The sequence below is a fragment of the Tachypleus tridentatus genome, chromosome 3, assembly GCF_004210375.1.
Source record: "Tachypleus tridentatus isolate NWPU-2018 chromosome 3, ASM421037v1, whole genome shotgun sequence".
NCBI classification, from domain to species: domain Eukaryota; kingdom Metazoa; phylum Arthropoda; class Merostomata; order Xiphosura; family Limulidae; genus Tachypleus; species Tachypleus tridentatus.
The window spans coordinates 107,412,135-107,429,098 of NC_134827.1; the positions used below are offsets into that span (position 1 = coordinate 107,412,135).

Below are 16,964 nucleotides of genomic sequence, written 5' to 3' on the forward strand. Positions count from 1 at the left end.
TGCATGTAGGTTTAACGAGCTTAGTTCGTCACCTATACGAGTTGGATTTAGTAATGATTTTTGTTGTGTCTTTTTATAACAAATGATTGATCTGATTTATTCATGACGTACATTAAATTTATGGGTGTGGTTTCAAAGTGCGCGTGAACACAATTGTAGTTCCATCTATAATTACCTGATATTTTAGTATTTTTAAATTGAACTTACACAAATACACTTTTTGTACTCTTCATAACGACAAAAAATTGAGGCTTCCTAGCTTTCCAGCTAAACCTAGCTCTAATAATTTTTCCTTCCTAGCTCTTTATAAGTTATTACTATAGTACATCAGACCACATAGAGTAAAAACTGTTAAAATTGTTTTATTTCTGCGTTTTAATAATTTCTAGGTGTTTTTCCCCACTGATCCACCTTACACATGGATGTTGGCTAAAATGTTTTTCAACAACGCTGATGCAACATACCATAGAGCTTGTCTCGCTATTGGTAAGAAAAATTAACATTCTTCAGTATTAACAAGAATATAAATAAATGTGTTAGAATTAGACATTTTGAAGTATGTTGCTGTTACCTCATCAATATACAGATTAATAAACCAGCAGCCAGTGCTTGCTTTCTCCTATGTCTACTGATGGGAATATAACCCCTGATTTCAGCGTTGTGAATTTGAATATTTATCGTTGTCCCACCGTGGTACTTATTGTTTTACAATGTTGTTGACAATGTTGTTGTCGTAGTAATTAAAAATAAAATCTTTAGCTCTTAACATTTTAAAAATAATGACTTTTATATCTCAAATACAGTCAAAATTTGTGTGTTCAGCCCGGCAAGGCCAGGTGGGTTAAGGCGTGCGACTCGTAATCTGAGGGTCGCGGGTTCGCATCTTCAGCCGTGGGGGCGTCATAAGTTACGATCAATCCCACTATTCGTTGGTAAAAGAGTAGCCCAAGAGTTGGCGGTGGGTGGTGATGACTAGTTACCTTCCCTCTATTGTTACACTTCAAAATTAGGGACGGCTAGCGCAGATAGCTCTCGAGTAGCTTTGCGCGAAATTCAAAAACAAAATTGTATGTTCAATTTGAGGTAATAAAATCCAAGACGGCTTCAGCCAAGCCCACAATACAAAAGTGGTATAAAGTAGTACTTATCCAAGAGAAACAGCTATTTAAAATGTTAGTAAAGAAACTCAGGTGGAGTAACTTCCTGATTAAATACGGAAGTAAAAATAGAGGTAATTTTATGACTGAAATGGTAAGTACAGCAATGTTCTGGATAAAGTCTTTGTGTTAAATTAGCTGCAGCCGTTTTTTTAATTAAATCTTCAAGGAAAGAATGTAAACACATTTATATTAAATACTTTTAAAGCAACCATGTTAATGATTGTAACTGGCACTAACATAAGATCACTTACGGCTGTTCTATATTAATTATCTGCTGGCATCTTTGTAGAACATAATCCTGTTAAAACCCCACCATCTTACGTTACGTCATTCTACACTGTTCGTTAAATATAATCCAGATTTATTACATTAATTACACAGTGTTCTCCTGGTGAGAGAAATCTCGCACATGAGTTTCAGATAACTTTATACAGCCGCTCTGATAAAGATAAGATTTTAAAGCAGTAAGTTGTCTCTCCATCTGTAGGTCGAACTCACCTGATGATGGAAAGTGTCTGGGTCTGTACAAACAGGAACCTTTCACCCTCACATCCACTATTCAAGCTCCTAGCACCTCACTTCTACTTCCTCTTAGCTGTCAACTCGTGAGTGGTTTTAAACTACTAAACGATTCGTTTCAAGTAACCACAATATTTGTTTTAACTGTTTGTTTTAAACTGGTACCGAGTATCCACAATAGTTTATTTCTAAAGGTATTCACGTTTCAGCAACAACCGAAAATGTTTTAACAAAGATTATTTCCGCTAGTTTTGGTGGAACACATAATTCTTACTATTTGTTTATAAAATAAAAACTGGTGAGTGCTGTGAATATGTTCAATATTATCTCAATGTAATACAGTAATTATAGAACCACTTTATCACATTATTGGTAAGTATGACAATTGTTAGAAATATACAGAATTTTAAATTTTGAGATAGAAAGCAAAATAATATAAGTAACAGGAGGTATCTATTTGTAAAGGTAACGCACATACAAGACTTGTAAATATTTTAAATACATTATTGGTTTCTTACAATATAAATGAGAAACTTTAATGAATATAAGATGTAATGACTGAAGTTTCATTTTTTATTTTTTTTTTAGAATGATCATGGAAAAATTCATGGCGATGGGAGGGTGGGTGGACAGAGTGATGACTATTGGCATGCGAGGGCTTTGTTCTTTGATCGCCAGAGGGTAAGCATCTACTCAATATTGTTCTGTGTGCAGTTTGGTTTCCTGGTAGCTTGGAGTTATGCTGTTTGAACTTAAGAACTTCCTTAAAATAGTCTAAACTAAAGAACCTTGGAAGAAACTAGCCTTAGTTTATTAAACTACGCCATAAAGTTTGAGGGATTAATATTGCTAGTTGTATAGCGTTCGTTTAATTAATGTGCCTCAATACATAAAGCCAGAAAAGAGAAACGTAATACGCTTAATTCTAATTCTATAAATGAAAGCGAATAATCCAGTACGGGGTTTATTTTTATGTACATAATGTAAAAATATCGAGACTAGACATGTTTTATTAGTCCGTGACTTAACCTTCTGGGTAGCGATGCTGGAAGCATAATTGCAGGTGGAGCTGAACCACTGAATAACCCCCCCCCTCATCATCCCCCCAAGGCATAGCTGTAAATCTGCGGACTTAAAACTCTAGAAAATAGGTTTCAATAATCGTAGTGGGCACAGCACAGATAGCCCATTGCGTAGCTCTGTACTTGGCTACAAAAAAAAAAAACTATGAAAGAAGATAAAACTTTTTTTTTCAGTTTATGAAAAGTTGTTAAAAGTTATAAAAAAAGACATTTTACATTTTTTTTCACCACAACGTTTAATAAATTCGTTTACCCCAGAGTTGGGCATTAGTTTTTCCTATAAACATTTAGAAATAAACACTAGAGCTCAACACTTAGAAATAAACACTAGAGCTCAACAGACACTTAACTCTCTAATGACTAAGATCTGAGCTAATGTGTCATGGTGTAACAACGGTAGAGGGAAACATAAAATCTAACGATACCGCTGTTTCAACCATCGGAGGCATCTACTTTACTAAACACAAAGTTTTGAGACTTAATACAATCTCAGAACCAGATCCGTTTTGTCCACTAATGTTACATAACATCGTACTTTTGTGCTCTGGTAGGATTCAAGCCATTATAAGTGCTAACACTTTCGATATCATTGGTTGGGAACATATACAAGGAAACAATCCTTCGTGATGATACAAAATTCCAAACTCAAACGTAGCAGTATTCATATGACTGTTTTAAGATTCAAACAAACGGAACGTAGTGTTTCGTATGCGTTTCCCCTGAAATAAAAAGTTTGAAAATATTCATCAATAGATATACCAAGATTACAGGCACATTATTGGAAAACCTGGATGCCTTTAAGATATGTAATGCGCTTTTTCCTTCGTGGTGATTAATACAAACACCTTTAAGTTCTGCCCTTCAAACTGTTCGAATTTCGTGTGACTGATATCTTGACAATGTCACAGAAGCATCAGTGCTATTATTCATGGTATTCCACAGAAAAGTGTCACAGGAGAACCACAATTCATAGGTACTCCACTCAGGAGTGTCACAGCAGAGCCACAAGTTCTTATTCAAAGGTCTTCCACCACAGGTCTTCCACACGAACAACACTATCCTGTGACCTGTCACTAACTCCATTCAGGATTGCCACACAAAAGAATGCATTCCACAAGTTCTTGCGATATTAATGACAATCAAAACAACTACTGTTACAAATGAAAAACAGACAGAAAACACTCATAAGATTTGAAAAGTTCATGGTAACGGCCGAATTTATAAATAAAGATGAAAAGCCAGCTTCCCTATCACTCTGTGTATCTAATACCAAAGTCGAGCACTGGTGGTTCGTCACTGAATTAAAACTTTTTTATTTCGAGTCTATACTGTTACTTCCGACTTACGTGCTTTTCACAGCTTTTATGGCCAAACCAAATAACTACATCACACGCAAAAAACAACACAAAAAATTTTATTACTAAACACCACCACGATGAATTTTAGTCAGCATACTTAAAATTAATAAAATAATTTCATACGGCTCACTCAAAAGTTTTCAAAGAAAAAAAAAACCAGAAAAACAGTGGTATAAAGTATTAAAAACGTATGATTATTTAACTTGTTTTTGTTTTTTTCGTTCTGTATCTCTAATTACTCTCCGCCTCCTGTCGTTTTTTTAAATAAAATAAAAGAGCCAGCTAACGGTACATCAAACGAGTAAGTCAGTTGGTAATGAATTCAGTATTTCGTATTTCTCGTAAGAAACAAGTCAAAGTTAATGTCATGGGAGAAACAGGTAAGAGAAAACCTGAAACACAAACAAACAAAAAACATTTGGAAAAAATAAAAAATAACATTCTTAAGGCTGTACACATAATAAAGGAATTCGGAAATAACAATAGAAAGACGTGGCCACTAAGTTTTAACTACTAGAGTTAAATAGAAAGACAAAAACTTTAACTTCTTTACAGAGCAGGAACTCAAACTGTCGATTTATTAAAACTTGTTCGAGTAGAAAAGAGAAAATGTGACCTTTAACTATTATTCTGACACTGTATGCGATTTTTTGTGATAGTTTTGTATTTAACACAAAACTAAACTGTGTAAATCACAGAGTACAGTTTCGGTCTATCAACAAAATATTGTTTTTTCCTCACACAGCTGAGAAACGAAATTCAAGGAAATTGAATCACTACTTTAAACTTTCACACGACTAAGCCTAACTCTGTGTAGCAACCAACAGTATTCCGTTTTCAAATGTAACCATTACAAGGTGTACGTATTTCCTGTGGTGTAAAAGCCATATCCCATAAAATTTTGAATAACAATAAAAGGTTTTCTTTCGTTTATTCAAGTAAATATTTCAGTTGGTGGTATTTAACAATAATCGTTATAAGCTCAAAATTTACCTTATTTAATAAACAAAAACATAGTTACCTTCACAATCGGTACAGGGCGCCACTCTCGCACCACACTTTATTCTGTTTAATCACAAAGGTTTTAAATAACAATTAGATATAAAACACAAATATCTGGGACATCCTCTGGTTTGTTTTATGCATAACTCTATACAACAGGTTATCTGCACTGCGTCTGGAACAGGGATCGAACCCTAAGTTATAGCTTATACTTAAACGACACCATTTCTCAGCAAACTGGATGTACAAACATGTCCTGTGATCATGGTATTGTTAAGCAAATGTTACTTATTGTGGAGAAACTTATTTCATTATCTTTAGGTACTAGTATCATAAAATGGCCCCCTGGCGTTGTAATCAGAGTTTTTTTATTCATTACACTGCACAACAAAGCTTTTGCTTCTTGAACACTGCTGGGTGTTCCTTATAGATTTTTGGCTGCTGATCACGAAAATCACATCCAAATTTGCCCATCACGTACCGTTTCATCGAAATCTTCAGTTTTGCTATAATGGAAAAACGATATCAGGACAACTGGAATCCGTCGATGCTTGCTGACTACTGTTCGACACTGCAACGTGATGCACCAGACATTGAATACAAACGAAAATCAGGAGCAAAACACTTTTAATTATGTTGAACTTAATAGCGTATTAGAAACATAAACACAATTAAATACGTTATTGCCGGTAAACAGTTAACTGTCTATTTCTCAGAGTTCCTACATGATGAAGCAAAACCAAAACTATATTTGTGCATATCCACCAAGTACCTGTCACAGTCAGCAAAAACTTTTCAAAAAAATTGTTGTCCAGTGTTATTAAACGGATCGTTCACTATTACTACTTCAATACTTGGTCAGAAGTAGAACAAGTTATTAATAGTTCCTATAACAGATATTCCAACTATAAACCTGATCTCGCACACTAGACAGTGAAGGTTACAGTGTATTTTCACTACAAACCCGATTTCACACACTAGACAGTGAAGGTTACAGTGTATTTCAACTATAAACCTGATCTCTCACACTGGACAGTGAAGATGGTGTCCACCTGACAGTACTTTTGGTATTCACAGGTTTCACGTAACAAACATTAGAATTTGAAACACATAGGGCTCGTAACCAAAATTTTATTTAATCTATGTCGTCCCAAAAATAACATCTTTTTTGGTAATGACATGAAGCTGTTATTGAACCATGATCAAAGTGGTAAGAATATACTAAAAACAGACGAGCTAGTGACACGTTTGCAATTCATGTTCGCTTCGTAACAAAATTAGTTAATGTGAAACTTAAAAGTGTTTAGTGCCAACAACTGTGTGTGTGTCTAAATTGACAGTTGTTGTTGTTGTTTTAGATTTCGAGAGTGGAAAATTGACCGGGACCTCAACATTCCACGTGAGATTGAATCTCGTGGTGTAAGTAAAACGCTGTGCATAACTAATAAGTACATTTAAATAGTATGTTCTACTTTTTAATATTAAATCAAAATGTTTTAGAATATTAAACCAACTGTGTAGTAGCCGAGATAGTACTGCTCCGCCTTACTTTTTACACTTGCAATTCAAGCATTTTTATAGTAGCGACATCTATTATTAAACTCATAAACTAAACGTTGAACTCGCATAATACGGCCATAAACTACTGCACTGCTAAAATTATATCTAAAGCTAGTATATACCTACTTTAAATTTTGTCACTATTTTGAGTTAGGCTGTTTGTCATTACCAAGGTGACTTTATTATGATAGTTTCTTTGAAATTACAATTTCATCTCTGAACACAAGCGAGATTGTTCTGGTGTCTGTCATTTGACTGTAATGATCACTTCGTATCAAAAACGATCCCTCGTGTAAAATGTCCACTGACAAGTAACGACACACGTAACAATACATAATTTGCCGCAATGATTTCTTATCAGTAATGATAGTACAACAAAATCTCAAACAGGTAACATTAAAAAACATTATATTTTCAAAACGAATAAAACTTGTTCAATCAGCCCCATCCATCGTGAGCATACGTTCTTACAGTCAATAAAATGAATTAAACCACACAAATTTGATCTGTGCACAACGGAATCTATGTATCTTATGCAATATATGGACGAGATATTTATTCGTTATATAGAACAGTACAGACTTTGTGACGTAGTGAGACATCCCTCCCAGTTACACACACACGTTTTTTTTGTTGTTGTTTTATTTTCAGGTGATGGACCCGGAAGTTCTGCCATATTACCCATATCGAGATGACGCTGTGGACGTTTATAAAGCAATCCACAATTACGTATCGCGAATTGTCAAGCACCATTATGGTAAGTTCTGTCGGAACTTTATCCGAATCGCTTTGTGCGCGTGTATAAAGACATCTATGATTAATATTGCTGTTGATTTGTGGCATATGTCGTCCTTATATTAACAGCTTTCTTTGATAAAAATCTTTGCAACCATTATCACTGCACTTTATGATGTGCATTTTAAATAAAAAAAAAAATTCTGTGTTACAAAGAGAGAACCTTGACTTTCTGCAGAAGATTCTTTGTGGTCATTTCACTACACTTGATCTTTGACCAAATTTCTCCATTTGTGAACCTTCTTTTGATCACAATTCCCTCTATTTATCAAAGCTACTCTACATCTTCATTTGTTCGACATATCTATTCAGTGATTATCATCGTTTAAACAAGGTCCATTCGTGTTTATAAATGTTTCTCATCCTTTGATCAATGTCCACCATGTTTATTTTATAAACCGTCATCTTTTGTTCAATGTTCACCATATGTATTCAATACTCTATCATTCTTTAACCAATGTTTACCACAGTTATTCGAGAAGTCGTTATCTTTGAAGTTTCTAGATGTAATATCCCCAGCGATAGATACTTGTTACAATGTTAATATCTCAACAATAAAAGGAAGTAATTACTCATTTTGTTCAGTATTATGAATCGTTTTCACAAACAAGAACTTGAGTCTTGTCTCAACAAAGAAACTTAATATTTCTTTAACAAAGAGTGCCATTTTGGATGCTTCCAATTTAGATACATTTACTTCCAACATATACGATTTTCAGAAGTTTACTAAGTTGTATAAAACTTGTTAGTGGTTCAGATAACGTATTCAGTGACATGATGTTCTTCTTCTTAGGAAAAGATGGACAAATCTCAGAAGATACTGAGCTTCAGAACTGGCGAGAGGAGCTGATGAAGCCAAGAGAGGAAGGTGGTTGCCACATCATGGTACTTCGCCTTTGGTGATTTATATTTCTTAGTTGTTTGTTTTGTTGAATTTCACGAAAAGCTGCTCGAGGGCTATCAATGCTAGCCGTCCCTAACTTAGAAGTAATAAACTAGAGGGAAGGCAGCGAGCCAACACCACCTACCGCCAACTCTCAGACTACTCTTATACAATATTGGGATTGACCGTAACATTATAGCACAGTTCCCCTCCCCAAAAGTGTGGGTATGTTCGATGATGGGACGCGAACTCACGATTCGTGAGTCGAGCATCTAACCACCAGGCGACGCTCCAAACAGTCATTATGAATATTACATGTAAATCATCCAAACATGAATACAATTAATTACCCTCAGACCCAAACTACTGCAAAGTTTATTTCAAAATACTTGGGTTTAAAAAAAGGCTTAGATGATGTGGTGGATTTTCATTAACTTCGCTGGCTTACTAGTGATTATGTGTGCTATTGGGCACAGAACCGCAAGGATTGAACGTGGAGTTTTAGCCTTATAAGCCCTCGGGCAGGCGACTGATACACCGAATGGAATAATCAGCTCGTTGGAAGGTTATTAACTGTGTACAGAGGTTAAAATGGCGACGGTTAAATGTATTTCATTTCAGTGAAGTTCATATACTAAATTGAGATCTCCACTGATCTGTGTTATCCTAACGGCTCTTCTTCTAAGTTTATTATATTACATAAAATGTTAGTGTATTTGCGTTTAAAATTGTAAACTGACAAAAGAGGAAAAATGTATTTAAAAAGGAATTTATTTGTTTCGTTTCTTAATTTCTTAATTTCACGCAAAGCTACTCAAAGACAACCAACCTGCCATCTCTAATATTGAAGTGATAGGCCTGAGAGAAAAACAGCTAGTCAATATCACCCACCACCAATTTTGGGGCTGATCAATGTCTTTACAAGTGTTGTGATCAAAGTTTTACGTCATTACCATAACTATGTTTATAAAAAAAATCAATCATATCAACAGTTTTAGGTTAGATTTTCAAAACTTAAACATACAGACATTCGAACGGACCGACGGATAACCAAACAGGTAGACAACTGTTTTCCTATTGTTCTATTAGCTCAAAGCTACACAATGGCTATATGCGCTCTGTCTACCACAGGGAACCGAACCCCGTATGAACCAGGTTGAATAAAAGACAAGTGGATAGAGAGACAGACACTAATGTAAAAAAAATGTGACTAAGAAAAGGTGTAATAATTTTTAAAGATTTAGTTTTTTTTCCTTGATTCCACTTTAAGTACGAGTTTGTAAAAAAGCTCGTTGCTTAGTGATTGAATACATCGTTGCGCCAATGCACAGTTCATCTTTTCTTACAACATCTATTTAAAAAAGTTAAAACTCCGTTTGCTGTTTTCCAGGGTGTCCCTGGGGATCATCAACTTGGCTTCACTAATGTAGAAGAAATTATCGAAACCCTAACGGCCATAATAGCAAACTGCTCCGTCTTCCATGCTGCAGTGAACTTTCAACAATATGACGAATGTTCGTTTCCCTAACTATCCACAGTCCATGAGAGGAGTCATCTTGAGGGACAAGGTGAGTAGGCTTACGAGGTCAGCTTGAGGGACAAGGTAAGTAGGCTTACGAGGTCAGCTTGAGGGACAAGGTAAGTAGGCTTACGAGGTCACCTTGAGGGACAAGGTGAGTAGGCTCAAGAGGTCACCTTGAGGGACAAGGTAAGTAGGCTCAAGAGATCAGCTTGAGGGACAAGGTAAGTAGGCTCAAGAGATCAGCTTGAGGGACAAGGTAAGTAGGCTCAAGAGATCAGCTTGAGGGACAAGGTAAGTAGGCTCAAGAGATCAGCTTGAGAGACAAGGTAAGTAGGCTCAAGAGATCAGCTTGAGGGACAAGGTAAGTAGGCTTAAGAGGTCATCTTGAGGGACAAGGTAAGTAGGCTTAAGAGGTCAGTGGAAAGTGTACATGTTAATGACGTCAGCAGTAAAGGCAATGGTTGATTTGAGGCATCATAAAAATAATTGATGCTTTCAGAATAAAAGACTGAGTTTACTAAATCTGTATGCTTGGACACCCCAGTGTATTCTTTTTCAGAATGATATCTGAGATAAAACATCAACACATAGAATTAAAAACTCCGAATAGAAGATTCCAATCATCAAACATCTGCAGTTTAGTGCGGCTTTTAAATCACGAATATTAGATTTCAATGTTTTATTAACACAAATTTAGATAAAAGCAAGCTACCTACATAAATCAGATACACCACACAAACCAGAAGATAACGTATATTATTTAACAAAGGGAATTTAATGATATCAAATGAAGTCGTATCTCGATGGATAAAATTACGGAAAATTATGATGAAGAAAAATTACGGAAAACCTAATGATCAGAATGAATCAGTTTATCAATCAAGTGCTCCCCCCACACGTGGGTTTTCTTTTAGCAAAGCCACATTGGGCTATCTGCTGAGCCCACCGAGGGGAATCGAACCCCTGATTATAGTGTTGTAAATCCGGAGACATACCGCTGTACTAGCAGGGGCGCCCCCACACACAACAAATATTGTAGATGTTCCAGTCGTAATCCTAGTATCATTTTACAATGTTCGTCAGGTTGTTTGTTTATTCAGCCCGAAGTTATACGTAGGGCTCTTTTTATTCTCTATTGTGTCTACGACAGAGATCGAATCTCAAATTTTAATGTTATAATCCTCCCCTGAGCTCACCGCTAAGCCACGGGGCGGGGGACAACCATCTTAAGAGATTTAAATTACTTCGGAATTCAAGTATGAAGCTAAAAACGTAAAAGAAACTTCAAAATAAATAAATACATATAATAAAAAAAAAACTTATGTAGACACTTAATTAACACCGTTATAAACTAACGTTCAACAAATAACGAAATACAACTTACCTATAAGACGCATAAAAAAGTAGTTGTTTGCTTCGTGAACCCTCATTGGTTCCTTACTATCTGAAAGGAGTGACGTCACTTGCGTGAGAAACTGGCAGATGTCTGTCGGTTTTAAAAACGTACACACATTAACAAGCTCGTGCTGAAACCTATTTTACATCCTAACGTGAGATAATTGTTATATTATTTTTTTTCACAATATTCTAAACATTATTTACCGCTTATTATATCACAATACTCAGGCAGCTAATAAACAGACTTCAACAATATAACACGATTGGCACTGTAGTAAATTTTAACATGTTACAGAATTAACATCGTAGCAAATCTAAAAAAGTGATGTGTGTTTTCATCCATATTATCGATCTATTTTAACCACAACAAAATTGACCAGTTTGTGGTTCACCATCTTTTCATTTAAGCACAGTAAATATTTTAGATGATCACGCACTACTAGATAACAGCATGTTTCTCCAAATCCAACACAATGTGGTTAGGTAAGCACACACACACACAAATAATATGCACTCTGTAAACCATATCGTTAAAGACTAAACTACTGTTGTGTAAAACTTGCTGCCAACACTAACTGAAAATAAGTTTTCTGTTGCTTAAAATAATTAAAGGTCAATAAAAGGTCACAATAATTATGGTTCGTTTCACATTTCCAAAATGTTTCCGTAACTTACATTCCTCTATATAACGTTTTTATTATTATTACTATTTTGAACTTGGTCGACTCAACGATTTTCTCAAATAAACACTGATATTTTATTCTTTTAATGAACAGTTGGTGTTTGGTTATTAACAATTGTTTTAACATTTAATATAGTTCAATAAAATATCTTCCTAAAATTATACTTGGTTCGTAGTGTAGTAACACTAATTAACCATCTTATTTCATATTTCAGGTACTTATTATTATCGCGCATTAATCACACAGTTTGTTTCGTAACTTATTTATTTAAAGCGTGCACTTATTCTTGAATGACCATATTTTCTAATTATACGTTTTAGTAGCACGTATTTAAAGAGTTTGTTGGGTAAAAATCCTTAAATAACAGTTTTTATTAAAACATATTTCCAAACGAGAAATTCAATAATTGACAGCAGAAATACCATTAATTTAAAACCTATATGACGGTTTTGTACAAATTTATTGTATCTTGACATAACCTATAATTTCATATTTTTATAGCGCCCTCGTACGGAGAAAGATATTCTTGACCAACTGCCAAACAAAGAGACAACGTTTGATGTAGTACTTGCTATGCGCATGTTAAGCACCAAAGCCACCAAGTCTTTGGGTGACTTTGAAGTTCGATACCTCTTTGATCCTTCCGACGTGGAGGCACATAGAGAGTAAGTTGCTTGGAAACGAATTTTTGAAAACACAACAGACCTACTGGTAAATCCTGGTTGTCCCATCCTCCAATAAAGAGAAAAAACAATAAAGTCATTAGACATGCAGCTCTAGCGTTTGTATGGCAAAGTAGATATAATAAGAGCATTCATTAATGTTACGTCATGTCGTATCTACCCAACCCAATATATTTTTGAGAGAAAAAAAATAAAGTATTGCTTAATAACGGTCAATCATATACAACTTTTCAATAATATATTCTCTCTATCCAAATGGTAACGTCCAGGTGTAGTGTTAATAATCCAGTTGTATACAGTTTCATTCATGTGAACAGGAAAAGGTAAAAATAAGATTTCCAAGTCCAATGTATCCATTACTTCGAATATCCAGTAATTTATTTGTCATGAGTTTTTAACATTTTACCATCAAGTACAAAGTTAACAACTAACAGATGATATTGAATTAACAGTTGCGGTTAAACAAACTCGAAACTTATGTTTAATCAAAACAAAATTAAGACCACCTTCATTAAAAAAAAAAAAGATGACTAACCATTATTCAATGTAAGTTTTATTATCATTTGTCGAACCCACGTCATGACAAAGTGTTTGACTTAAGATCATACAGAAGATAGAAATCAATTAGTCAATGGCCATGGTGTTTGACTTAAGGTCAACTATAAGATAAAACCAATCAGTCAGTGACCATAGTGTTTGACTTGGATAAAAACCAATTAGTTAATGACCAAAGTTATAACTATAACTTAAGTTCTGATATTTCATTAAGAAATGGACTGTTCCAACGAGAGACACATTTTGTAGTTTGTTTTCTTTAACTAATCATTTTGTCTAAGCAACTTTAAACAACTGAAGAGAAATTCCCAGTAATTTGACATCCATCGTGTTATACCAAAATTGAAAGGGCATTCTACAAGATTTCTCGAAACTCCAACCAAATAAACTTTTAGTTTTGAAATGACAAAAGTATCAAGTCCGATAAAAATATAGCAATATAAACAGATAAGTAACAGTTTGATATGAATAGTTTTGAAAAGCTGTTTTTGTCTTTCCTTTCAGGTTTGTGGAGGAGCTTAAAAACATCAGCGAAAAAATTAAAAAACGGAACGAGACCCGAAAGTGTGCCTACACGTGGCTCGATCCAGAGATAATCCCTAATTCAGTGGCAATTTGATATTCCACACAGGGATTGTTCCCAAGTTTTAATAACAGCAGGGATTGTTCCCAAGTTTTAATAGAAGCTTTCTTGAGGAAAATATTTTATTCTTTATCATTATCAATACTATTTTTCGCGGCTTTATTATTTTTTATTTCTGGGGCTGTTGTTGGGGAGGGGTACCATATTAGAACTAAATAGTTCCTAAATCTATATATTGATTATTATAATGAATGTGAGTGGGGAATATACATGAAACTGTGTTTATTTCACTCAGAAAAGAAAAAAAAACATCTTGGCCAATAGGAAGCATTTATGACACAAAGTTCTATTTTATTATAGAGGGCGTTACGTGTAGTTTTTAAAATAAAATTAATGCGGTGTATATAACCTATTATTATTGTTGGATTCGCCTACCTTGTGGCACTGGGGTAAGTCTGAGGGCTTATAACACTAGAAATCGGGTTCCGATAACATGGTAGGCACAGCACCGTTGTGTACCTTTGTGCTAAATAACAAACAGAAACTATTGCTTGATTTTGTCAACATATTAAAATGCATGCGATTATCAAAATCAGATATGTAATTTTCATGCGTTTTGAAACACGTTTCTACATAAACCTAAATATATTTTGTCTGACGCTGGCTTTTAGAATATATTAGAAAGAGTTGGTGGTTTGATAATTTGATGTTAATGTGCAGTGTAGGTAAACATTTCTACCCACATTAGGACAAATTATTCTAATTTATATATTCTCAACGCAAACCAAAACGTTGCAACTTTGTTCCATCCAGTCCTATCTATTTAGGAACTTTTAACTCTGTAGATATAATGAAAATATATTAATTTAGCTACCTCTTTTATTAGTCAATTACAAGATAATATGGGCTTAAGTTTTGCCCTCCCTTCACTCTCGAAACGTGACCCCCCCCCGTAGTTTGGTTAAGAAGAGAAACAAAATAAAAATTTGTTTTAACAATGGAAACAGTCCTTCTCAGCTAGAACACTGGCTTTACCAGATAATTTGATCATAACAGTGTAATACTCTAGATGCGAAGAGTCGAGAAACGTGGCATTAACACGTTCTCATCAATAAAGAGGCTTAGTGTTTATCCCTAAAATGTAAGGCTCGATAAGAGACGGTTTAAAATTATCAGTCTGGTCAATACCACTAGATAAACTCCGTAGAACTTGTATCCCACTATGGGGAATACCATTAGATGAATCCTCAGAACTTGTATGATTTCGGGGTTAGTTTATTTTGCGGCGAATAGTTATCAGAACTACATAACCTAACAACCAAACTAGTTTGCGCTTAACTTTGTCCACAAAACTCCTGTCGTGAACATAATTATAGTTTTGTGACGTAGGTCGCATGAAATTATATTTTACGTGTTGGAGATTCGCGATACTCAAAAGGACGAAGTGCCTTTTGATTAAGTTTTATTTTACGATACCTGTTAACGTTTAACGTGTTAAAAGTGTGTTATATTAAAAAGTAATTCTAACTAATACACAGAGTTTGTTTTTTGTTGTTTTTTCAAAACGTTTTGGTGGAGGAAACTTGTAAGGCTATAGAAATAAATGTACGTATACTTCTATACATATAAAAAGGATATTTCTTTTGGTAAATACGGTTCATTTAAATTATGAAATTTTCTGTTCATTGTAAATAAAATAATAAATAATTCTACGTGGCTTTCAAGTGTCATGTATCGAACACCTTGTTTTTATTTCAGGAAACTGGAAAGTTCAAACATTTATTTCGGACTCAATTAATTCGCAAGTGTAACCTAACTCTCATGATATTAACTCTCTCAACAACTATTTTGAAGTGGAATAAACTTCAACAGAAATAACGAAATATTAATATGTTTACAAGTGAAGTATCGCGTACGAAAATATTCATGACGAATAACAGCTTCAAAAGAAAATGATAAAACATAAACTCTGATAAATATCTTGTGTGATGTCACATGTAAAGGTCCAATTACACGTTTAGGTTCATTAAATTACATTTTACTCTTTTTTCAATTTTAAAACAAAAGATAAATTCAACATATATATATATATATTTTTTACTTTGTTTTACTGACTTTCACAACACGTGCGTAGGTTTAATAAACGTATGGACAGTACACCGTTTTACGGATTCTGGGAATACTTGTTAAAATTTGTTTATATACATTTTATACTGTTTTAACCACTTACTGAAAGCGATTACACTACAAGCCCTCGAGAACCAGGACTGGATTTAGAAAAGTTCAAAGGTGACCTTTGTTCAGGGCTCAAGTTAAAATACACAAATACTTTGTTTTTAAGTATCCCTTATTCAAAGTTTGAAATCAAACCACTTGCCCTGTAATCACGCTAATTAAAGGTAAAAAACATCTTCAAGATTAACTAAACTGTACAGTAACACAAGAGGACGCTCATTTAATCTCAATCGGTACTGTGGGGGGTCTGGTTCCTTATTCCATCTATTACTAAAGTAAGACCACAGCTTATGCTAGAGGAGAACGAGTGGTTCACGTACCAGGCTGCTAACTGTAAAGGTATGCACATTCGAGCCGTTCAATACTTTCAGCTGTTGGTGCATCATAAGAGTGACATGGATCCTCTTATTCGGTCTAATACCCTAGTTATAGCAGATACTGATAACTATTTGCAGTTCCTTTGGTCAGTAGTTCAAAGAATAGACGGCTCTATCCCAAAATCACTGGCAAGTGTCGCGTAAGGTGCTCATTTCGGGTTGAAGACAACCCTAAATATCACAACTGATAAACCGACCACAGACAATTACATTTTAACCACATATCCACTGATCTGTTATTCATCACACTATTAAATTCAGTGTCCTTCGTGAAATCAAGTACGGATAACTGTACAATTAATCGACTGTAAATCCCCGATAACCATAGTTTATCAGAGAATGACACAATCTGCGAGAATGGCTGAAGAATTCGATGTATTAGTCACGTGACACGAGCACGCAAAGACGTATTATCACAGAATGTGTATACGTTTGTTGAAAGAAAGGCACAGTTTTGAATTTCGCACAAAGCTGCACGACGGCTATCTGCGCTAGCCGTCCCTAATTTAGCAGTGAAAGACTAGAGGAAGGCAGCTAGTCATCACCACCCACCGCCAACTCTTGGGCCA

General features: G+C 34.8%; 1 protein-coding gene across 2 annotated transcripts in view; it reads left to right on the forward strand.

The window, feature by feature from the left end:
- LOC143247696 (polyunsaturated fatty acid lipoxygenase ALOX15B-like) overlaps positions 1-15,501 on the forward strand; it is a 30,510-nt gene extending 15,009 nt beyond the window's left edge. Inside the window, exons 3-11 of one of the 2 annotated variants that reach the window (XM_076496097.1) lie at positions 390-486; positions 1,648-1,765; positions 2,268-2,360; positions 6,480-6,540; positions 7,333-7,438; positions 8,270-8,361; positions 9,750-9,927; positions 12,464-12,627; positions 13,705-15,501. In XM_076496097.1, coding sequence (XP_076352212.1) covers positions 390-486; positions 1,648-1,765; positions 2,268-2,360; positions 6,480-6,540; positions 7,333-7,438; positions 8,270-8,361; positions 9,750-9,887 — 705 coding nt within the window. In that variant the 3' untranslated portion in view covers positions 9,888-9,927; positions 12,464-12,627; positions 13,705-15,501. Of the gene's footprint in view, positions 1-389; positions 487-1,647; positions 1,766-2,267; positions 2,361-6,479; positions 6,541-7,332; positions 7,439-8,269; positions 8,362-9,749; positions 9,928-12,463; positions 12,628-13,704 lie in introns of those variants that run through there. The other variant, XM_076496096.1, reaches the window with a different exon arrangement.
- Positions 15,502-16,964: the final 1,463 nt, after the last annotated feature.